The sequence below is a fragment of the Botrytis fragariae genome (genome assembly GCF_013461495.1).
Source record: "Botrytis fragariae strain BVB16 chromosome Unknown tig00000225, whole genome shotgun sequence".
Classification (NCBI taxonomy): Eukaryota; Fungi; Ascomycota; class Leotiomycetes; order Helotiales; family Sclerotiniaceae; genus Botrytis; species Botrytis fragariae.
In genome coordinates, this window is record NW_023501002.1 from 113,964 (window position 1) to 137,162 (window position 23,199).

The window sequence follows — 23,199 nt, forward strand, 5'->3', positions numbered from 1 at the left end:
CAATATATGTAGTTCACCGAATTATGTCATATTTATCTGGGATTTATCCAGGCAAAATTCCACGGAAGTTTATTCAAAATACTGCCGAAAATCATGAAATCTTCTGAAACTGCGTATACTTGTCAACAATTGTTGTAGAAGTATCGATTTCGTATATTCTAACCTATTCCAAATCCTAGATACACATAACCCCGGTACTCCTAAACGGTATCCTGCCCCCTTATCCCCAATCAAACCTCAATCATCAGCGCCGCCATCATCACCTCTTCCCGTCAACCCCCCACCAATCCTAACATTCTCCTTCCCAAGAGATCATCCTCACTAGCCAAACTGACCATACTCTTCTGTCTCTTGAGTCCCCCTCTTAACCTCGTTCTCCCTCTCTCCCCACTCCCAATTTCTTCTCTCAGAAGTTTTTCCTTTCTTCTTCTCTCGCCATTTCCATTCACATCCCCTGGCCCTTTGCCCTTTCCGCTGAAACTCATCCTCATTTCAAGTCCCATATCATCATCCCCCGAACTTTCCGTTCTAGTCCTCCTATGATGTCTCTCTTTTCCATTTGCTTTCGCAAGATCTCTCTGTTCTGATTCATTGAAAATTTCTTGCATCCACTTTCCACATTGGAAAATATATTTCCAACCTTCAGGAAAGATTCCGACAAATTGTAAGAACCCGTGACTGATACCCGGAATCAACATAACTTCTGCGGCATCTTCCCCCTGACAGCGTCTTAATCTTCCGGCAAAGATAACGGTATCGTCTACTAAGGGATCTCGTTCACCAGTGATAAAGTAAGTTTTAGGGAATTGAGCTAGTAATGAATCAGGTGCTAGAATCGGAGATAGAAGATAGTCGGTTGAAAAGTCAGGACGATTGTGAGGACCTATGTAGAGGATTATCATGGCACGCATCATTTCGGGAGTAAGGATACGATCGTTAAAGTATGATATCATTGATGACATGGCAAGACGAGTGCGTAGAGGTGCTGGATGGTGAGATGTTGAAGGAGTCAATGGTTCAATATTCGCCGGAGTTCTCGTTAAAGACGGGGAAAGGATTGTAGGAGCAGCCGTACTATATTGAGGAGAGGGTAGTGAAATTTTAGATGGTTTTCCAGGAGAAAGTTCTGTGGTTTCTTCTCTGCTAGCCAGTGGCGAGGGCAATTTCGGTGGACTTTCATCCTCATCTTCACTTTGATGAGGTGTTCCTGCTGCCAAAGTATATTGCATACTCTTTCTTTGGATGATCCCTTTATTAGTCTTCCTATATTTCTTTTCTTTAATCAAACTCATCTGTTCATCACTCATCCAATTTCCAATGTTCATGTCCAGCCCAGGATAAATGAGAACTAAGCCATCTGGAATCGGAAGTCTTCCTTGTCCCATGAATTGTCGAGCATCTGTTTTCCCGGATTCAATAATCATCAACGTAGTGCTAGCAGCTAGATTCCCGCCGGCGCTATCTCCCGTAATGACAACCTTTGGTACTACATCTCCGGATAATCCTACACAACGTCCTCGACTAGCGATTATTGTACTGTAGACATCGTAACATTCGTTCAGTGCGTAAGGATATGGAAACTCTGGAGCCTTCTTATAGTCCAAACTCAACACTGGCAATCCAGTCTTCCCTGCCCATGCAAATAACTTGTCGTCATTCGTTCTTGGATCCATTGCCACAAATCCTCCACCCGGGATATCCAAAACAACTTTTGTATGATTTTTCAAAGCTGATAGTGGTCCATCAAAGAATAACCACCCATTAACTGGTTCTTTGTAATCACTACTCGATGGTCTCGGTATTCGAATCGCCCTAGGTGGATATCTCATGAACCGTGGTCGTAATAGATTCGACAAAAATCCCAGGTATGGAGTTGTTCCTTTATTCCAGCTAACTCTCAAATGGTCCACGGTCAACATCCCTCTGACTTTTCGTACTTTTTCATCGGCTTGCTCGGCAGCAATCAGATAATAAAATGTGAATACGACACCAGCCAAATCACGTATCCACTTCCGCCTTATACGCATGGCACTCCAAAAACCCGCATCCAAAGCTGTGGTAACCCATGTTGCTCGAAAGTATGATCTCGTATATAGGTTTGCCAACGGCTCCGGGCATTCAAGTCCAACGAGCTTTCCCAAATTTCGTGCGATGTAAAGATAGAGGAGGGTTATGACAAGAGTTTGCCATGGTGTGAGATATTTTTCGAGTAGACGGGATAGTTTTCTAAGTTTTGGTGGACCATCTCTGTTCCCTCTGTAGATTATGATGTTTAGTTAATGATATAATAGGAGGGTGGCGCAGGAATGTTACTTGAAAAGGTAGAACGACCAGAAAGAAACCACAGCCAAAACTTGTATCTTACGAAACTTTACAGAAGGTCGCCCTAGAACATGATCTACCAACTTCGTCAGTAATTGAATAAGGTATGCTGTTGGGAGTAGAATATACCTATCATCTTGATTAAAGTTATATGTTGTTGTACAAAAGAGAAGATGCCGAGTAAGAACAAAGAATTGTTAATAACATGTGCGCGCTCCAAAGAAGTGTTCGTCTTCCGGAGCTCAAAGGAGAATAGGAAATTACAAGCGCAAGATTGATAAGTGTGGAAAATGCATGTATGTGAAATGAAGTAGTCTTGAAGTGAAATTGTTTCACCTGTTTGGCATGAAGATAGACGCAGAAAGCGGGATGAGATTGTATTGATGGATGAGGATAGGTAGGTGAGAATACTCTTCAAGCCAACATCATAGCTTATAGCTAGCTTGTGGCAGATTAAACCGAAGCATATGATCAAGTCAAGCAGAAACAAGACCGAGGCTGATATAATCCCCAGTCCAATGTCTTCAAAGTATAACGACGAACAACGAATTGAAAGTCTGGGAATGTTTAATGTTAGAATGAAATCGTGGGGATTGTGTGGAGAACATCATTGTTTGTGTTTGTATTTGGAGTGAAGTTTGGCATGTGATTATATTGGTTGACTCAGCTTGAAGGCACGTGCTGAAGATCATTGGCGCTAGCGGCCGCTCGATATGATAGTTCGATGTCTACGAAGTGATGGAAGCTTGTAGGTACATTACTCGAGTACCGCACTATTATCTCTTTGTGTTCGATTTCAAGCATTGCTCCATTTGCACACAGTTGTCTCGTACGGAAATAAACATCAGATGTCGCTTTTAATCATTACTACTATATCCTTACAACTTCACGGTAACCCAATTCAGCTTCCACTTCAATCTCGACGAGAAATTCGTCCCCAATTACCCCTGATACCACCAATGTATTTGATGGTCTGATTCCCGCGCACTTAAAAGCCCAACCATGTGCAAGACTGACCGCTTCAACGTCCTCCTCCTTTTGCAAGAATATCCTAGTTCGCACAACATCGGACAAGTCTCCGCCCAAAGCTTTTATGGCACGCGCAACGATATCTAGGATTGCTACGGTCTGGCTACGCGCACTTTTCCCACCTATCGCTGGAATGCTTGAGACTGGAGAATTGGCCGTGGTCCCTGACACGCGAATGGTGTTGCCTGTTCTAATTGCTCGAGAATAACTCTGTCAGAAGAATATTAGCAACCTTTCTGACACATCCGGCGTAAAAACATACTGCAATAGGCTCCCAGTGGCTGCCCGAAGAATATTCGATGCGAGCTCCACCAGCGATAGCTTTGGCGATCTTAACATCGTGGTCTGTCTCTTCAAGGTGATCGCTGAGATCACCTTTTGCTGTGAGAAATGGTGGTCGTCGATATTCATCACCGCAGTCTCCTGGTATATCCGAAAGGCCCTCCTGTGCTTTTGCGATCAAAGCCCTGTCTTCTGCATCTAATGCGAAACTAAAAGCCTCAAGATTGCTCACCGTATACTTATCTGAAGTACTTGATAGTCTAGATCCGACAATTACAGCACTTACAGCAGGAAGGTCTAAAACATGTCGTGTTGCAACCGCAGAAATGCCAACGCCGTACTTTTTGGCAACTGTGGAAAGTGCTTGAAGCACAACTTGATACGATGACCACCCTCCAGCTGCATTAATAAATCGCAGATATTTTCTCAGGCTCCAGTTCAATTCCGTTTCATCCTTTGGTTCTTCGACCCCAAGCCACTTTTCACTAAGATACCCCCGAGAAGTGTTCCATATGCCAAGATACCAACGTTATGTTCAGTACATACTGAAACAAGTCGACCGCGAACATGACGACGATCAATAACAGAGCAGGATACCTGATTGGTTGCAATTTTGAATCCCGTGTTGATCAAAAGTTCGAGATGTGCGGCATCTGTGTTTGTCATTCCAATCATTCCAATTTTTCCTTGTTTTTGTAAAGTTCGCAAATGCTCAAGATTTTGAATGTAACTATCATCCGTATAGTCCCATGCATGATCTACAGTACATCAGTATTCTTCAGAGGAATTCTTTGACTTTCTTACATTGCATCAATTCAATTTTCTCTTGCTTCATCCTCTCCAATGCAAGATCTACAGCTTTTTCTGCATTCTCGAAAGTGGTGATTCCATTTTCTGGTGGACACCATTTTGTGAAAGCTATCATTTTCTTCGTCGAGGACGAATTGTGCTGACCCATAACAAGTTCTATTTGGATCAGTAACCTAAGACTTAGAGACAAGGAAAACCCACCTGCGTCGCCATAATGATCAGCCATGTCAAAACAATCCAGTCCTGCTTCAATTCTTATTTGGAGATTAGTGACTATGTCAAAATCAGTTCTGATTTGGCGATTCTCACAATGGTTCCATCGCTTTGGCCGCTGCTTCCACATCAACATTTTGATCATGTCCTCCAGCTAGTTGCCATAATCCCGATACCATGCGGGGTATATCAAGAGAACCACCGATCAGGGTCCGCTCAGGTTTACTTGATTTGTTGTTTGCCATGATCTTGAAATTTCTCTGTAGAGTATGAATATGATGATTGAAAATTTCTGCAACTATTTGGGGAGTTCAATAAGTTGTATTAATGTATGTCCAGTACGCCTTTGCAAAAGCATACCTGTTTCCTCGGCAACTACACGATTACCATCAAATATGCAATGCGATTCAGATCAAAAGATCCCCTTACGCCTTATCGGATATTCCGCAAATTTGAGAAGTCTAACCGCGACTGTTCTACCTCCGCATCCGTTTCCGTATCCGTCTTTTTAGAACACCGAGATAAGATTTTATCTTATTGTGTTCCCAATTGAGAACTATTTAATCAAATTGAATGGGTAGCTGTGAGGAACCAATTGATAGTTATCTACGCAGAGGTCATGATAAGAAGTGGCGCTATAGTTTGTTGAGTCCCTGCAAAAATGGGGTTTGCGGGTGAACTCCACCCTTGATTGTGTGCGATACCGCCAATACATTATTTCCAATTGATACGTATATAATGAGGGGTAAAAATAGAGGTCGAAAATGTTACATTTGTTATCGAGTAACGTTCTTATTTATTTTCTAAATACTTGACACAAGATGGATACTGGCACCGGAAAACTCACCGGAAAGGATGACATCACCAATTTAGATGTCCAACCAACGGAAGACGTCGATTCTTTGAAACATGGCGAAGTCGCTGTGGGAAAATGGGGATCTGAGACGAAAAGAGAATTTAAATCAAGACATCTCAGTATGCTTGCTGTTGGGGGGACAATAGGGTATGTCATTCGTTTCTCTTAACGTATTCGGATACCGGAAGGCATTGGAGTGTTGCTACAATCTGCGTTGAAAACTCCGTCTCATTATGGGCATTGTTTGATGTTTCTAGTGGTGGTGTCACCACTGATCTAAACGAAAATGCCGACTTTCTAAATAGCTATTGGACTTACAATTGTAACTGTCCATCTATATTCCACTGGCCTTCTGAAGAGTGCTTGCATGTTGGTTTTGATTGCATGAGATCAGATGAATCAGTAGCATCACTTATCCCTATGCATACCTGGCTAACAAACTCTTTCAAGCACTGGACTTTTTCTCATCTCTGGAGCTACCATCTCAACGGCTGGACCTGTTGGAGCTGTAATTTCGTTCATCATATCCGGCATATTTGTGTATTTGGTTGTGGCTACGGTAAGTTTCGAGATTAGTAATTATTTTCTTTACGGCGAAGCTTCAGCTGTGGCTATGGGAATCTAATGACCAACCATGAAATAGATTGGCGAAATCGCCACCATATTTCCAGTTTCTGGATCATTTGCAGCATTCGGCGATAGATTCTTTGACCCGGCTCTTGGATTTGCCCAAGGGTGGTCATATTGGTTTCTTTGGGTTCTTACTTTACCGGCAGAACTATCTTCAGCAGGTATTATCATAAGTTATTGGCTACCAGATATTGGGACTTGGGTATGGGCCTTGGTATTTCTTGTCGTTATCGTTGGTAGGTCCTCTTTGAAAAATGGTGTCTCAAACCACGTGTCTAATTTTTAGTCATAAATCTCTTTGGAGTTCGATGGTTTGGAGAAGCCGAGTTTTTCTTCAGTTTCCTGAAAGTCCTCGTTGTTATCATCTTTATTATCGTCGGTTTGGTCCTCAACGGCGGTGGTATACCAGGCCACAAAGCTAAAGGATTCGATTACTGGAAGTCTTCGACAGAGGGAGCTCCTTTTGCAGCGGGGTGGCCCGGTGTTTTGTCTGCTTTGTGTACGGCTTTCTTGAGTTATGGGGGTACAGAGTTAGTTGGTTTGACTGCTGGTGAAGCTAAGAATCCACGTAGAGATGTTCCAAGAGCTATAAAGGGAACGATTGGGCGGATTTTGCTTTGTTATGTTGGATCCATCTTTGTCATTGTGGGTTTCAAGCATCTAAAATTTCCAATCGCATTCGGATTTTTGCTAATGACAATATAGAGTATCAACATCAAGTCAACTGACCCTTCACTCCTCACTACATCCGCCACAGAAATCGCAGCTTCTCCTTTCACTCTTGTTTTCAAAAATGCAGGCATTGCTGCCGCTGCTAGTATCATGAATGCTGCTATTCTCATCGCTGTAGTCAGTGCCGGTAATACCAGTGTCTATGCTAGCTCTCGTATACTGTTTGCTCTCGCAAAGAATGGACAAGCACCGAAAATTTTCGCTACCACATGGAAAGGTAATGGAGTCCCATTGCCAGCTATGTGTGTTAGCGTTTTGATAGGCTTCGTTGCATTCTTCGGTGCGATTTTTGGACAGGGAGTTGTGTTCACTTGGCTTTATAATTTGTAAGTATCTCACCATTGGCTTATACGTCTTTATCATCCAACTTTTAGCTGTTCTTAATCTGGGGGCAATTTCTTTCTGTTAAGGATACTTGCTAACAATATTCTAGAATCGCAATTTGCAATCTGTTAATCTACATGTCCCAATGTCTCGTACATATTCGATTTCGTCTCGGCTGGGTCCATCAAGGAAATAGTTTGTCCGATCTTCCGTTCAAAGCGGGAATCTTTCCATATACATCCATATTTGCTTTTCTCATGGGATGTTTGATTGTCGCCGGAGAAGGTTATGTAGCTGCAACTACGAGACCATTTGCTTGGGCTAATATTGTCGCTACTTATATCGGAATTCCTGTCTTTTTCATTTTGTATGGTATTTGGAAAGTGGTCAAGAAGGTATGTTTAAAAAAATTCCTTCTTTCCTTGTTTTTGGTGGTCAGGATTCTTTTGCGAAATTTTGTCTCCATAATAATTAATCATGTTTCTAGACAAAATTAATCCCATACTCGGACATGGATTTTGAGACGGGAAGATCTCAGCCTCCGAGTGATGAAGAGATTGCAGCTCTTAATGAGTTGGAAAGAACGGATGTCAAGACTTGGAAGGAATTGGATGCTCGGGGACGAGCTTTGAAGGTTGGTAGGGCTGTTCATAGGGTTGTTTTTTGATGGGTAGATGGGGTCAAAAATGGATGATTCTTAGATCGGTGCTTGGTCGTTGTTTAACGGAATTAATTACTTGGATATGTGGTTGAAATAAGTATTGTTGTTGGTGTGATATTATTTAGTATGAATTAGATTTAATTAATGCGACAGAGAGGGAGTTTTCGAAGAAGCTTCACTAGTCCGGCACATATGATAAGTGTGAAAATTTATGAGTCTGATATTCACAATTGATTTTAAAATATGTATATACATGCTGGAAGCTAGACACTGAAAGTCAGGCATATACAGATGAACGGGAGAAAGTTCTTCCCAGTCCGACAGAAACCTGAACCCCTCACCCCTCCACAATCTCCTACAATATTTACATCTTCCACCTCGCCCTAATTTTGAATAACAGAATAATATATACACGACCCATCTCATCTCATCTCGCACACCATTAAAGCGAGAAAATTCCACTCGTCGCCTTAACAAAGTTCTCCGCAACCAACTTCTGAATAGCTTGACCCGGATGATAAGTATCATACCACAAGCACGAAGTTCCATCCGCATTCATGCACGTCGCATCTGGCGAACCGTAGGTTGTTGGGTCATCCAATACGGTGTAGAAAGATTCGGTGGTGTTGAAAATCGTGCCGGTGACTCCACTATTCGCGGCCTCGAAGGTCGCCAAGCGAGTTACGAGATCGTTGTTGTAGGTGGTTATGTTGCCGCGTACGTAATCCATGTTTTGGGCGGTTTGCTCGGCGAAAACGGGGGCTTGGTCGAAGGGGGGAATGGTGAATAGGGTGAAGTACCTGATACCTGCATCGTAGAGGATTTGAAGCTGCGCGAAGTATACGTCGAGGATGTTGTCGAATGGAGTGACAAATCCATCCCAGTAGGAGTTTCCGACATCGTTGATGCCCATCCAGACGATGGCCATGGTGTTGTCTTCGGTCCAGGGCGCGGTGGAGACATCGTGCGCAGCGTAGGTTGAGAATTCGGTGACTTGGGCAATAAGATCGTGGGTGGCGCCGTTGACAAGAGTGTTGTCAGTTGTGGCGCCATATTCGGCGTAATCGTAACCGAGAACGAGGGAACTGTTGAGTTCGGTGGCGACGACGCCGAGCCAGCCGAGACCGCCGTCGGTGGTGGATCCGGGGAGGGCGACTCCGAGTGGGTTTTCGGCAGAGGGGAGGGTGGCTCCGCCGTAGAATCCGTCAGATGTGTAGGAATCACCGCTGGGAATTTGTTAGTTACATATCTTTCGGTATCAACTCTGATGACTTAAAAAAACTTACAAAACCATAAGATATTTGGTTCCGGAAGATGCGGATGAGCTTGCGGTGGAGGCAACTGCAGCGCTGGAAGAACTAGTGGCTACAACAGCAGCTTGAGTCGAGGTAAGCAGGGCGGCGGATGTAGAAACAATGGCAGTTGGGAGTGCCGCAAATGTTGTAGAAATGAGGGGTACGCTGGAAGTAGAAGAAGAACTTGCAACTACTGCTGATGATTGGACAGATGAAGCGACTACAGATTGTGCCGAGCTTATCTGGGAAGAAATCGCTTGAGCAGCAGAGCTCGCTTGAACAATAATCGAAGAGCTGGCTACTGAAGTAGACTGTTTAGCGACCGAAGTCGCGAAAGTAGTCGAGGAGCACTTTTTCTTCGTAGTAGCCGAGGATACTTGTAAAGCGGAGCTTGAAGCTGCTGGAGCTAAGCTTGAGATAGCCAAAGCAGTCGTCACAGGAGCGACTGCAGTACTCGATACAACTTCCGCTGCGCTTGTTGCTGTTGCAGCTCCCGCTACACATTGATAATAAAATGCATTTTGGGATTGACAAACCGCCCCCGAAACACAAGATGTCGATCCCGTAAATCCCGAACCTCCACATTGACCATACAACGCAACATCTGCCGCCGAAGTAGCTGAGATGAAAAGACCAGCCGCCAGCGGCAAAGATTTGGAATTGATGAAAACCATATTTAAAATTTATAGAGGATCGGAAAAAGAATGTGATTTTTCGCGAACAGCACGAAAGGTAGAGAATGAATGAAATATGAAGCAAAGAAGTCAAAACGTTCAAAAACTTCGCAAATCCATGATCATCATTTCATCATATATAGAATATGGAAAAATTCCAATCCATCCAATCCATTAATGTTCATCTCATTAAGGATCATTGTAATATCCCGAAACGCGCATTTACACTTTATTTTCAATATATTTCAGACGGGAGCTCGGCTGTTAAGGGAAGAACGGGGATATTTAGGGAATGTTTGATGGAAATTACAGGCGGCTAAACTTATTGTGGATTGCCTAGAAGAAGCCCTGGAGGAAAGAAGTGGCTGATGTGCTTCATTGAGTGGGGTAACAGGGAGAAATCACTGATGGAAAATTTATGAAACGTGTCACCCTTGTCGAAATTACTTATTCCATAGGAGAGTTGACGTATGCATGATTGAAATATATGTCATATGAAGAAGAAGAACCTGTACTAGTTCGTACCGGATGATTGAATTAGATCTGAATATCGAGAATCTCCATACACGGTTCACGCTACTCACACTCACGATGTTGAATATCTCGCATATCATGATGGCTGAACGAGCCGCTGTTCCGGTAGCATTAGTATGAAGCGGGGTCTAGCTTTGAAATCAGACATAATGGAAGGGCACTCAACAAGATACACCAAACTTCCATCTTGAACAAGGAGAGTTCTCGGTCCCGAACTTTCCAATCACCCTTTCCTCCGCAATCGTAATCGCCAGTCTGTAATGCCATACCATCACACTCCGTATCATGGTCCAAATGAAACTGATACCTGATCACAAAGCAAACAACGTATACATAGCCACGATCAATGAGAGAAGAGAGAGATCGTGATTAATGAATCATTCAAATCATAAAGCTTCTTTTGAATATGCTCTAGACTCTAGACGTCACTGATGGGGATGAGTTGAGATCGCTTCGGTTGATTTAAAGCTGCTTTAATCTTCATTTGTCGAGCTAGGGTGGTGAATTACGGGCAGCAAGGGTTTTCGTGTGTAGTGATGTTAAAGCGGCGATTGAATCCATCTGAATGAGAAAATGAGGGCTAGGCAATGTTCCAATCAAATTCAACATCTCACATGATTTGATTATTCTAATTGGTTTGGAGGTTGGATAAGTCTTCATTGTTGGACTGCAGTCCAGACTATTGGATACTCTGGGGTCCCGTCCCCCGCTAGTTCATGGCTAAGATCTAGCACCCTCTTCCATCTTTCTACCTTTCATATTTCTTTCCTATCAATTCTTGACATCTTTCCGGCGACCAAGGGAGATTCAGAGCAAGTATTTTTGAAGATGATGTTACAGCGAATGATCAATATTGTTCAATCAATCGCAGTCCATGGCTACAAAGTGATTCATAAGCCACTGTTATGCCTCACAGGCAGGCCCCAAGTTTCTGATAAGATCGTTCTACAGCTCAAGTGGTGATGCTATTGAACTCCTCTTTCTCTTGAATTCAATGAAAGAAAGTATTCCTGTACCTGTTTGCCGTCCATTCTGGCTCATTTTTGACAAGATCAACGACATATGAGTCTCATGATGTTTACAAACCCTCGGATTCGAGGGATTCAATGTGGAGGCGCTGATATATTCTAAGTGGTATTCATCCAGTAGATCAATCCGAATAAACCTGCAGTGCATATTCGTGCAATCTCACCAGATATTTAAGCACGACAAGAATGGAAAGAACCTTGTGAATGCTTTGAGGCATCGTCCAAGTGGATTATGGTATCAATTACTCATCACTCAGATCGGCTAATAGTTATTATTGCCTCCCAGAAGAGCTCCGGGTACCGGATATGGATTGTATCTTACAAGATAAACTGACTCGATTCAGACATTAAACTGTATGTATATTCCTTTGAACGATTTATATTGTTGAACCCACGCTTGCTATCTAATATACAATAACCCGAAAATCCAGGTCTATGAACGATTCTCTCGTAATCTTATTCTCGTCCCCGGTGTTTCATACCCACAGAAATTCCGTGAGACTCCAGAAGTGATTGCACATAAAGCTGTCTCTCCTCCACGATATGCCTTAGAGCGATATTATTACGCTTCCATTTTTCCGTTGTCAATTTCCGTAGAGGAGGTTCATGTTTCCGTTCTTCCGTTCCCAGATCCTCTAGAGGGGGTCCCCACTTTCTCCAAACTACAGCAATAGACTTATACCGACCCCTTTCCTGATCGAGTTGCTCGATATCTATACTACCCAACGCATCATCTTGGAAATACTGTCCATACAAAGGTCCGCTTTTCTGTCCACCAGGCACATAAAATCGGCACGAAATTTCTTCTTCTAGATCCTCTGCTATGAGATATTCGGATCTAACGGACATGCCGGAGTAGGTAAGGAGGACATGTTATAGTATTGTGATCGGTAATCTCAACCTGATTACTTATATAGTCGTTTTTGATGTTTTGTAGAAGCTCTAGGTGTTGTAAATCTTCCTTCGTGACCGAAGTTGGAGGAGTGCATAATCTTGGGGCTGAAGTGCCCTGGGAATAGTCTCTCCAGAGTCCAAGTTCTCTCGCGGAGAGTGTGGGGGTTGGAGTGGAAAGTTTGACTAGAGCGGACCGCTCGGGGTTTCTGGTCCTGTTTGAAGATCTGTTCGTCATTTTTGCCAAGGTGCTGGGGCTTGTCGTTGTCGTGCTGAATGTAAGCTGTCAAGTGACGACTGCTGTATACCCCAGGACTAAGAGCGAAATTGATATAGTGAGATGGTTTCGTGAATGATGAGGCAGTAGTACTTCAAAGCATTGGAGATCGTACCGGAATGGTGGTGGAATGATGTTATATAGTTCGGTTGTGTGGAAATGATAGTATTGTTCCATGAGATTCGTCCTTGTAGATGTATGCGTTTTGAAATTCGTGGCAGCTGGACACAGAAACTGTGCTGTTTGACAAATTATATAAGCGCTTTGAAGAGTCAATCACTTCTAGAAAAGACTCATGCCATTGAATCAAATGGTCAAATTCAACAAAAGTATGAGTGGAGGAGTGGTGTCATTTCACAGTCACACAATTGCAAGGCACGATCAAAAAACAATGACTCAAAATCAATTTTATTGCGAAAACGCATGCCTAATTCAACCGATTCCAGATTACTCATAGACTTCCGACTCATATCAATCATTAGTCGCTAAAGGCACCGAAAGTCCACGCCTCGCCTTCATAATCGAAGCCAGGCGCCACGCATCCTCTGCTCGTTTATCCAACGAGCGATCCGGTGAACCCCATTTCAACCTCCAAGCTCGCGCCCAGCATGAATCCCTATACTTCGGATCAAATTCCCGTCCAGAAGGTCTTTGAACAAACGGTTCAGAAGTTGGTGAGTCGGAAGTCGCTATTGCTATAATCGTTCTTTCGCTGCTTTGCATTATGTATTGGCCATTGATCTTAGGGGAAAAAATCTTCGGATCCATCGCAGTGAAGTCGTTGCATGATTTGTTCAGCCAGAGCGCATTCGCTGGACACGATGATGAATTGCGAAGGGGGGACTATGAGGGGATCTTGTGCAAAGAAGGCACTTCTGCAGAGTTTCCAAATAGGTTGTCCGTCTTCGTCCAGTTGCCACCTCTCAAATCTCACCTCGATGATAAATTCAGGTAGTTCCTCTAGACAGTAAAGATTCACGTCGAATATGAGTCGAGGCTTTATCTGTTTGCCAAGGTCTAAAGTTCGCATAAAGTGTTCATGTTGAGGGGGGAAATATTTTTGAAAGCGCTCGAGAATTTTGAAGTTGAGAAACTCCTTAGAGTCAAGTGAGCTAGGCGATTTGAGGGTAGCTCCCCTGATAGTTCTAGCGTGCTATGATATGTTGCGTCTCCACTCATAGATTTCCTCTTGAGAACTTTCATGACAAAATTTCCAGTAGAAGGTAAGTGTAGAATGAAAAACAAGAATATTGGGATCAGTAAGCTCCTAATAAATCTCTGACGCTTTAGCATGAGATCCAACATTTGTTTGACAATTGGTGATCTTGGAAACATCCATGGCTCTAACTGTTACTGCCTTGATGAAGGGATACTTGGTTGGAGGGACAGATTTGACGTTGAAGAAGTACTGAAAAAGTTCGAAGGATGTGAAGAGCTGTTCGGGAGACTAGGATAAAGTGACGCGCTGTCACTCGTTTGACAATGTCGATTTGCTTAATTGCTGATTTACCTCTCGAGAATGTTTTCTGTGGTATTATTGACGAAGTTTGGGGTTTGAGGAGAAGGGAGAGGGGGGAGAATCGTCGGAATTTATGCACAGTTGTGACTGTGGATTAGGGATCCCCCTGATTCGGACTTTGATTATAAAAATGATTCTGAAATATTCAGAATTACAGCGTGTTGCTCATTCATCATAATCATTGAATTTACACAGATGAAGAGAGTCTAGTGACTCCATATTATGACTGGAATCATAAAGAGAGGTTGAGAGCAGTGACTGATAGCTTTGTTACCCAGGCTGATAACGTTTGGCGCGCAATGACTCTAGAAGTAGATGAGTTTTCTGGTAAAATTTACCTAGTTGGCTCTATAAATAGAGTATTCATGCCAGATATGTTGAATTCCTTTGCAGGACTTCAGCAAAATCTAGTCGTGCTGGACATCTCCCCGATTCACAGGTGCAACGATATCGAGTTTGAGCTGGCCACCGAAGATCGCGAGAAGTGTCCAAGGCATGCTTCGAAGATGATTCATCTTCTGAGGTGAATCATACTTCTAAGAAGCTCACAATTTCAGTCACTAAATCTTTGGGCGATGTACGTTTGTATCACATGCCGCTTGAAAGAAGTGTCGTCGTTTCAACATTAGTCTTGTCAGCAACGATCTTAATATTGAAATATTTTTCAAATAAGAAGAATCTGTGAAAATACAGGCACAGCCCACTTCAAATGAAGTAACTAAGAGGGCACATATCATTCGCAAAGTGAGTAGCCAGAGAAGTATACCTAAACTTCCAGGGTCAATAAAATCATTCTCCGAGCTTTGCTTCCAACATCAACACATAGAAATACACGATCAATCACCAACTCAAAATCTAGAACAGCAAACAAAGTGAATCGTCAAATTATTGCAACCAAACGAATATATTGCGAATTGTTTCAGAATGCATACCAGAAATCCCAATCTCCAAACCACTGAACCTTTTAAAAAGAGAAAATAGCAACATAATTTGAACTTTCAATTTAGACCCCGAACCCCAATCGTTTTTCCTACAGAAAAAAATCAATACACTTCGTGCGTACCGAGATACATCGCACCCCCGGGTCTCAATCGCACAACGTGACCACTCATCTCGTATCCCCACCATGTTCACCTTCTTTCCACATCTCCGCTCTTCCCATCACTTTTCTCCTCCTCTACTTCCATCTCACCACAACCTAAACAGTAGTAATCGGTTCCTTCAACCCACTCATCCCCTTACACCCAAGGCTAGAACAACAAACACTCTCCCCACCCGTAATCAACTCACAGCCCGACAAATGTCCATCACCATTCCATTTGCAGAGGGTTCCTCCCGTTCCTGGGTTAGGGTTGCAGCAGTATGCTGTACCAGGGTACGGACAGAATGCCTAGATGGATGGAAGTATTAGTGTATGTTCTGAAGATTTGATGGGTATTGAGAGAAAAACAAAAAAGTGATGAAAAACAAATTAAGAAAGGGTAAAATGAGATACACACATTTGATTTTGTGTGTCCAAGATCGCGCTTCTTCAAGTCCTTAAAAAACGTAGATACGTCAGCCAAATCAAATCAAATCAAATCAATAAACGAGATCAAAACAATCTGTCATCCACATTTCTTTCCCCAAAATCAAACAATTCCCTTCTTTTCCTCTCCCAAAAACAAAACCAAACAATCGAAAAAAAAAACCTCCCCCAACTCACCACACTATTACTAAACGGCAACACGTTATCCTCCGGCCCCGGCGTAAACGTAGGCTTAACCCACTTCCCGACGACCGGTCCACCTCCCGCAAAGGGAACCAACCCATCATCTCTCGGGGGCTCAATATCCACCTCCGGTTCCGGGAGCGGAATTCCCTGACGCGGAATCACCTGTCGCAAAACCTTGTTCGGGATGAAATCTTTGGCTTCGAGAGCCGAGTCGGGGTTGGGGGCTGGGACGGCGATGGCGGCGCCGAGGCCGAGGAGAAGGGTGAGAGAGAGGATTGGGAGACGCATTCTGGCTGGGGAGATGGTGTAGATTTTGAGTGAATGAGCGTGGTTTTGCGAGAGAGAAAAAAAACTGAGGTTGGCGAGCGATCTTCGGATGTAAATGGCACGGCGATTTGAGTCAAAAGAAAGAAAAAGAGAGGAGAGGAGATGCGGCTTCAAGGGGATAATTACCCCTATAAGCATATGCACACTCAAAACACGAAATCTCGGTTCTCGCATTCCTTACTTTTTTTTGTAGTAAATGTGGTATCATGTAACTGAGGAATGATAATTCTAACGATGAGAATGTAGATCGAGGTAGACCAAGAATGTGGAATTTGCCAATTCAAAATTGTGATTTGCTATCCTATTTCGAAAACATATCGAAAAGACCTAACTCCATCTCTGCAATGCCGCATACGCGCCAATTCGACCCCTTTCCTCTTCGCAATCCCAATCACAATCTAACGTTCCATGTATAAAATAGTAAAGATCAAATATTACATCCCAACCACTCTCATCAATCCATAACCAACCGAGATGACCACTAGCCATGTAAGGATACTTGCTGGTACGCCACGAGTGATGAAATGTTTCACTTGTAAGTATCTTTGTCCTGTTTGTGAATCCTCCATCATAATTGCAGCTATCTATGATTAGCATTTCTTTTATCTATAAATTAGAAACGGGATATACATACTCATATTAGGGAAACCACTTGTAGGCAATCCCATAGCAGCACTACACATCAATGTAGCACCCATAACCAAAAGGTTGGGATGTGGCTCATCCATACTTGCTCCGACGCTATGAACTAATGGAAGGATAATGAGAGCTGCGACAGTGTGACTGATAAATGTCGCAACGACCAAGACGAGACATGAGAATACGACAAGTACGCTATAAAGACTCAAACCCTCAACGCTCGCAGTGATTTCACCAGCAATAGTATGCAACAACCCCGACGAGTTGACGGCTTTACCTAAAGAAAGTCCTCCAGCAGCGAGAATTATGATTGTCCATAAGAAATTGTTAAAATCCTCCTTTGTTAGAATACCGGTACCAAAGAATAGAATTATTGGGATGATTGCGACTACCCCCATATCACCAAAGATTGCTTCAAGCTGATGACTTACACACCAGAGAACAATGGTGCCAAGAGTAACAAGGGTGATAAACCACTGAACTCCAGTGAATGCATCCTTAACCGGGCGAATGGGAACGATTGTAGTTCCACGACCAGGCTTGAAGGTAAGAAGTAAGAGAATCCAAATGAGGACAATGGAAATTATACCGACTGGCAAGACGATGAAGAACCAAGTCCCCAGTCTGGTTGTGGAGACATGATTTGAAGAGCGACAATATTCTGTGGCGATGCAATTGGTGAGAGCATTCCACCAATGTTAGATGAAAGTGCAATACCAAGAATAACTGCTTTCGACATTTGAGATTCTGAAGGAAGATTTCGAAGCATGGGCTAGGACTGTTAATAATAAGTTTCAAAAGAAGAAGAAAGGGGTTTCAAGCTCACCTGGATGATTGAGAAACACAAGACGGGTGCTGCGACATTACTGATCCACATACTTGCAAAAGCTGCTACGAACATGTTGGTGATAAGAACTGTTCTTGGCCTCGTTCCAGCCTTGCTTAGGACAAAAGTCGCTATCCTCTTAGCAATATCATATTTGGAAAGTGCTGCAGCTACTGTAAATCCACCAAGTAACAACATGATGACTGGAGTCCACATTGCGGAAAAGATATATTTGGCCGCAGCTGGAGCTTCAAGTCGATGATGAGGCTTTTCATCAGAGCGAACCACGCCTAGAATTACGCAGAGAAATGGAATCATGAGAGATGTAACGAAGAGAGGTATAACCTAAACACCAGTCAATAAGAGATTATAGTTAGGGTCCTCAAAGAGTTTCTTACCTCGGTAGCCCATAACAGACTGACAAATACCAGCATTGCTAAACAATTTTGTTGTTCTGGCTTCTTCATGATTGGGATAAGCAATAGTAAAATGAAGATGGTGATGATTCCAACCAATGTGAACATCGTTGAACTAAATAGCCATCTTGGACATTTTACTCTCCCAACTGGTGTTGATAATTCCTTCATGTCAGCGATGTCGGCATCATCACCTTGCAATCGGAGCTTAGATGGATCATTATCCACGCCGAGTAAAGTCCTTCTAATACCCATATTCGCAGCTTGAGCTTTCCTCTCAATGCCGATCATTTCCCTCCAGACTGTATTTCTCTCCCAAACGACATGTTCTCGTAGATGTGATCGCAATTCCTTCTTTGCCATATCGATGTCTCCTTGGGTTGCCACATCGGAATACATGCGCTCTATCCGTGATATCTTCTCCTCGATATGTTTAAGTGTTTCGGGGCGGAAAGGATATGCTGGAGCTACGACTTCCTGAAGGTATTTCGACTTTAAGTTTCTATCCAATATTTTGTCATATTTCTTGCAAACCTTCTTGAAACCTGTCTGGTTAAGCTGGACGAAAGATTTCAGTTCACATAATGACACATATAGACTGACGGCACGCTTTTTCAAAGTAATCCCTGATGAATAGAAGGCATTGAATGCCTGCTCTGCCATATCCTCGTAGTTCATACTGTTGCGTCGAGCAGGCTTCATTAAATCGGTTGAAGAGCGCATGTCCTCGAAAGCCCCCGTATTCACGTCATGAGGAGAGCTCTTGCTTCTTTTTGCCATGGGTGGTTTGCGCAGCGCGGTATTCTCATCGTCGTCATCATCATCACTATCTTCGACCCCCTCATCTATTGATCGACTTATTGTGCTTGAACGCCTTCTCCCTTTAGGAACGAAAGATTTGAATATACTGTTTTGTCGTGGTCGATCGTTGCTCGATGCTCTTGGCCTGCCATTTCCATTGCCATCTGTTTGGTTGCTTTCTAGAACTTCAGCCTCGAATTCCTCTTCCTCCTTCAATAGCTCTGTAACCTCGCCAAAAATTTCAAGCTCCTTCGATTCGTAAAATGTGGATATTTTTTCCAATTCAGCATCTAGTGCTCTGCGAAAGATGGCATCTGAATCTTCGGCCGGTCTGATTAGAGGGGAATTTTCGGCATCTTCGAGGGCAGTGGATGGTCGATGTACATTTTTCTCAAGTTGGTAGATCCTGCGGAAAAGACATCATTAGCATCATTCAGGAAAGAGTTCGCGCCAAGACTTACAATTTCTTCAAATTGCTATAAGCGATGTAATGACTGCTCCAATCTGGAACAGCATTGAATTGTATACTATGTGAGAATTTCATCTCGTCTGCCTCCTCGAGTCTTTTTCTCTTTTCCGCCCGTCTTCTTTCTCTCTCACTTGTGTGCGATTCCGGAGGTGGATCGTCTCGTGCGCCAGGATATTCAGCGAGCTCAAATTCTTCGTAATCCTGTAGTAAATGTTGGCGCCTATCGTTTTGTAAACTCCCTCCTCTGTCCAGTCTTTTCGAAGATGTTATCTTATCGTTATTGAGTCGATGGAGCTGGTTGGGTTTCGATTGAGAGGAGGGATTGAGAATCACCTGCGAAGAAGCTATCTTGAATGTTCTGGACCTTCAACATCAAGATACTGTAGATGATTTCATATAATTGGTAACATGTTGCGGTCAGGGTAAAGCCTGAGTGTGTGTGCCCAATATAGTGGAGACAAATGATGGTATTTTCGATGTGGTCAAGTTTTGTTCACGCTTTGAACAAACGAAGCCAAGTTAATTGAAATGGTATAACATGATTTGTTGCATTGAGGATTCCAAACCTACGATTATGACAAGCATGGTTAAGATGAATGTGCCTTGCTATTTTTACCGTATCTGTGTCTTACCCAACTTGGAACTTTTATCCACTTATAATGATGAAATGAAGCATGCATGTAATCATTGCACGATGATTGGTCAGAATGCCATATCAAGATCCCACGCTGCTACTCTACCATCGTCCATTTTTTGAATACTTTTTACCTACTAGGTACTCTGCATGTTACATCCGGGAGATCCTCGTGTAGCCAAGATATATCCCGTTTGCTGGTTCTCAGAATCTGCATTGTATAAAGTAACCCCCACGCTGCGGATGACCAAATAATACGTTTATCAATATATTGTGTTCATGGTTCAAAATAATTGATTCATTGCTTGGGTGACTTTGGCGGATCCTCGTGATTTTGTGCAGCTAGACTACCTTTTCAACTCTGGAACCTCCCCTCTGTGGTCCAATGTACAGTTGAACATGCAGTTTGAAGAGGTTGCGAATGGAAGGAGTACTGTGGCACAGCGGTTGATGAGGGTGGAATTAGAACGAGACCCCCAGAAACCAAAAGGTCTACTGACCCCATTTTCACAAGTTTGGTAAGCCCACGGATTAATGTCATTAGTTCACTTGTCTGGGTGTACGGCTGGTTGATAACTCAAGATATCAAGATGAATGGAAGGAAAGTATCTGGCATGCTTAATCAGAGAATGTAATTTTAAGAGCTAAACATTGTACTTTCTAATAGATACCAACCGCCCGACAGACATAATTGGGGTTGCAGGTGATTCTAAGGAAACTTGACTCAACAGAGTTCCAAAATCCTCCTTTATGGATACAATCAATGCCTCTTCAATGATACCTTCAACCTTCAGCCCATCAACAGTACAAACACAAATCCCATCATCAACGCAACAGAGCTACCTCCACCATATTTCAAATCCATAGCCTCTGATTTCTTTGAAGAAAGAGGTCCAGGTGCAGGAGCTGTGGCTGATGGCAAAGCTGTTGTAGTTACTGGACTCGCTTCGCCTCCTGTGTTATCACCACTGACATCATCATATGGATATGAGTCAGTATACTATTGGAGATCAGGACGTTAGTGATTGTCTATTAAAGAAGTACTTTGGGTTAAAATAAAATGTTGCGTTGACAACGAGATGGGTATTTAAGGGGATGGAGGGGTGGTGGGAGACAGAAATAAGCATCGGGCAGGGTAAAATTTTGAATAAATTACATACGTTATATGTGCCATCGGATTTGCCCCACCCATCAACGATTTTTTTCAAGACTCCCTGACCTGAGCCACAACTTGCTTTCGTATCAGGTAGAGGCCAGACTGGATCAAACCTATCTGCTGATAGAGGCCCTGGGTATGATGAATTGAAAAGCAACTTAGTGGTATTGACGGCATAGTTATCGTATCCTGCTTTGCTGGCGACAATACCAAGAACATTTGCACCACAGTCCCATCGGCCAAGCGAAGGGAGTCCCCAGTTAAGCTCTATGGTTGAAAGCATACTATAGTGGTTGTAGAATGTGTCATCGGTGGTGTTTTTGAAGGAAGAAGGAATAGCACCACCGAGAAGGATGGCAAACATTTTGTTCTCCTCATCAACTTCATCGTTCTCATCCCAGGTGAGTACAACCAAGGTATCATTCATAAAATAATCGTTGGTAAGCAAAGGTTCAAGGAACATACGAGACCAATTTCCAGCTACAGTATTATTAGCATCGTGGCCATTGTTCGACATATTCGGTGTGATAAAAGACCACTGTGGTAGAGTCTTGTTTGCCAAATCTGATTCAAATGACTTGAAGCTTTTGATCAAAGCAAGCCTAGTAGCGTTGCTAGTGACTGAATCAAACATCACTAATGGATTATGTTTGCGTACATAATCTTCTTGAAATGGGTTGCTTTTTGAGAAATTCCATCCCTCAAAGCCAGCATAAGGTATATCTTCTTGGTATTCGCCCCAAGAAATACCTTTAGTGTCGAGTAAATCTACAACAGTTGATATATTGGCCGGAATTTGAATGAATTCGTCTGCATCCATGCCGAAGGTGTCACCTCCGACAACTGCACAATAGTTTGGTTGAGAAGGATGCGTTACTCCCCAATAGTTAGTGAGTGTTATGCCTTGTGCAGCAAGCCATTGGAAATTAGGGTCATTGGTAGCTTCTTTGAAATCCTACAACGAGGCCGTCAGTCTATGGCAAATACTGAATGTATAAGTTAATTATATCAAGCATCGATAATACCTTACCATATTCTCGAGCCAAATTTGGACAAACCTGCTGAACACCTCGCCACCAACATTAGAAACAGGAGAAATCGGTTGCTGGGTTGCTTGTGCCGCTATTATTGCAGTAAAGGCTGGCTCAATTGTGGACTGGGGTATTGGTGATGAGACGATCGGTGGTGTAGGAACAATGGCCAAGGTTAAGCCAAGAAAAATTGCACACAGCTTGAGTGCTGACAGATTCATTTTATGTTTATCTGATTTGATGTGGATGTGTGTGTCAAAAATTTGAGACCCAAAAAGAGACAACGATTGTTTTTGATTGAAGTAGAAGAAAGAAAGGAAACAAAAGAAAACAAAAGAAAAGAAAAGAAAAGAAAAGAAAAGAAAAGAAAAGAAAAGAAGAGAAGAGAAGAGAAAGTAGATCGACCTAGGGTCAACATTATAAGATAAGAAGGAGGAGGTTTGGTAGTTCTAAGCTTGTTGAATGAAGGAAGTCGCCTCGCAATACTCGTGGCTTCTCAATCTGGGACACGGGTCTGAAGACCGGAAAAGCATCTCGATTGGGTACTCGCAATGTACGAGTATTGCAGATTGGTTCATTCAACTTCATTGATACCTAGTTTGATTTGTCAGTTCAAAATGAATTGCAAGTCAGGTTTCGTCGCTATCTGCTCAGCTTTTAAGAATACAAAACTTACTCTTCAACCCTGACATTTCAATTAATTGGATGTACCACTGAAGGCTGTCGCTTGATGTAAATTGGAAATACAATGCGTCTTCCCCGAGTAGATTGAAGTTCTCTCATGACTGCCTGAATGTTGGTTGGAGTGATTTTATCGTACGTTTCCGACATCACATTGAGAATCAACCTAAAATCTCTCAAAACTGTATTTGGGTGATTCTCCATCAAGGAAAGATTGCACCTCTCCACGAAAGAACCGTAGCTAATTGCTGTGAATGTCCACCACCGTGCTGACCATGAGTACTCATATCCTCCCGTGCCTTCTTTGCCAAAATAGACATCTACACGGAAGAATCGTGGTCGCCGTTCACGTGAATAATAAGGAGTCCGCATTATCAAACTTCGCGCGAAGGAGATATAATACGAATATATAACGGATCTCTCCTCGA

The 23,199-nt window shown here is 43.0% G+C and overlaps 9 protein-coding genes across 9 annotated transcripts; 1 reads left to right on the forward strand and 8 right to left on the reverse strand.

Moving 5' to 3' along the window:
• Nucleotides 1-272: 272 nt before the first annotated feature.
• On the reverse strand, nucleotides 273-2,458 carry Bfra_011102ia (putative hormone-sensitive lipase protein; the record flags this gene model as incomplete). The annotated part of the gene is made up of 3 exons (XM_037341431.1): nucleotides 273-2,256; nucleotides 2,314-2,398; nucleotides 2,452-2,458. The coding sequence occupies 3 exons, from the start codon at nucleotides 2,456-2,458 to the stop codon at nucleotides 273-275; spliced, it is 2,076 nt and encodes a 691-aa protein (XP_037188243.1).
• A 734-nt stretch (nucleotides 2,459-3,192) lies between these two features.
• On the reverse strand, nucleotides 3,193-4,901 carry Bfra_011102ib (putative endoribonuclease l-psp protein; the record flags this gene model as incomplete). The annotated part of the gene is made up of 6 exons (XM_037341432.1): nucleotides 3,193-3,561; nucleotides 3,614-4,111; nucleotides 4,180-4,391; nucleotides 4,438-4,599; nucleotides 4,645-4,697; nucleotides 4,753-4,901. 6 exons carry the CDS (start codon nucleotides 4,899-4,901, stop codon nucleotides 3,193-3,195), a joined length of 1,443 nt encoding a protein of 480 aa, XP_037188244.1.
• A 576-nt stretch (nucleotides 4,902-5,477) lies between these two features.
• Nucleotides 5,478-7,865, forward strand: Bfra_011103 (putative lysine-specific permease protein; the record flags this gene model as incomplete). The annotated part of the gene is made up of 7 exons (XM_037341433.1): nucleotides 5,478-5,659; nucleotides 5,963-6,071; nucleotides 6,156-6,378; nucleotides 6,429-6,787; nucleotides 6,848-7,200; nucleotides 7,308-7,593; nucleotides 7,686-7,865. The coding sequence occupies 7 exons, from the start codon at nucleotides 5,478-5,480 to the stop codon at nucleotides 7,863-7,865; spliced, it is 1,692 nt and encodes a 563-aa protein (XP_037188245.1).
• A 436-nt stretch (nucleotides 7,866-8,301) lies between these two features.
• Nucleotides 8,302-9,828, reverse strand: Bfra_011104 (putative carbohydrate esterase family 16 protein; the record flags this gene model as incomplete). The annotated part of the gene is made up of 2 exons (XM_037341434.1): nucleotides 8,302-9,085; nucleotides 9,146-9,828. 2 exons carry the CDS (start codon nucleotides 9,826-9,828, stop codon nucleotides 8,302-8,304), a joined length of 1,467 nt encoding a protein of 488 aa, XP_037188246.1.
• Nucleotides 9,829-11,846: 2,018 nt separating this feature from the next.
• Nucleotides 11,847-12,239, reverse strand: Bfra_011105 (uncharacterized protein; the record flags this gene model as incomplete). Its single annotated transcript, XM_037341435.1, has 1 exon — nucleotides 11,847-12,239. One exon carries the CDS (start codon nucleotides 12,237-12,239, stop codon nucleotides 11,847-11,849), a length of 393 nt encoding a protein of 130 aa, XP_037188247.1.
• A 790-nt stretch (nucleotides 12,240-13,029) lies between these two features.
• Bfra_011106 (uncharacterized protein) lies at nucleotides 13,030-13,281 on the reverse strand (the record flags this gene model as incomplete). Its single annotated transcript, XM_037341436.1, has 1 exon — nucleotides 13,030-13,281. The coding sequence occupies one exon, from the start codon at nucleotides 13,279-13,281 to the stop codon at nucleotides 13,030-13,032; it is 252 nt and encodes an 83-aa protein (XP_037188248.1).
• Nucleotides 13,282-13,300: 19 nt separating this feature from the next.
• Nucleotides 13,301-16,079, reverse strand: Bfra_011107 (uncharacterized protein; the record flags this gene model as incomplete). The annotated part of the gene is made up of 5 exons (XM_037341437.1): nucleotides 13,301-13,711; nucleotides 13,862-14,005; nucleotides 15,342-15,467; nucleotides 15,577-15,615; nucleotides 15,783-16,079. 5 exons carry the CDS (start codon nucleotides 16,077-16,079, stop codon nucleotides 13,301-13,303), a joined length of 1,017 nt encoding a protein of 338 aa, XP_037188249.1.
• A 473-nt stretch (nucleotides 16,080-16,552) lies between these two features.
• Nucleotides 16,553-22,311, reverse strand: Bfra_011108 (putative plasma membrane phosphate transporter pho87 protein; the record flags this gene model as incomplete). Its single annotated transcript, XM_037341438.1, has 9 exons — nucleotides 16,553-16,698; nucleotides 16,753-17,296; nucleotides 17,347-17,529; nucleotides 17,584-17,928; nucleotides 17,982-19,206; nucleotides 19,262-19,627; nucleotides 20,716-20,903; nucleotides 21,064-22,014; nucleotides 22,090-22,311. 9 exons carry the CDS (start codon nucleotides 22,309-22,311, stop codon nucleotides 16,553-16,555), a joined length of 4,170 nt encoding a protein of 1,389 aa, XP_037188250.1.
• Nucleotides 22,312-22,586: 275 nt separating this feature from the next.
• Nucleotides 22,587-23,143, reverse strand: Bfra_011109 (uncharacterized protein; the record flags this gene model as incomplete). Its single annotated transcript, XM_037341439.1, has 2 exons — nucleotides 22,587-22,604; nucleotides 22,802-23,143. 2 exons carry the CDS (start codon nucleotides 23,141-23,143, stop codon nucleotides 22,587-22,589), a joined length of 360 nt encoding a protein of 119 aa, XP_037188251.1.
• Nucleotides 23,144-23,199: the final 56 nt, after the last annotated feature.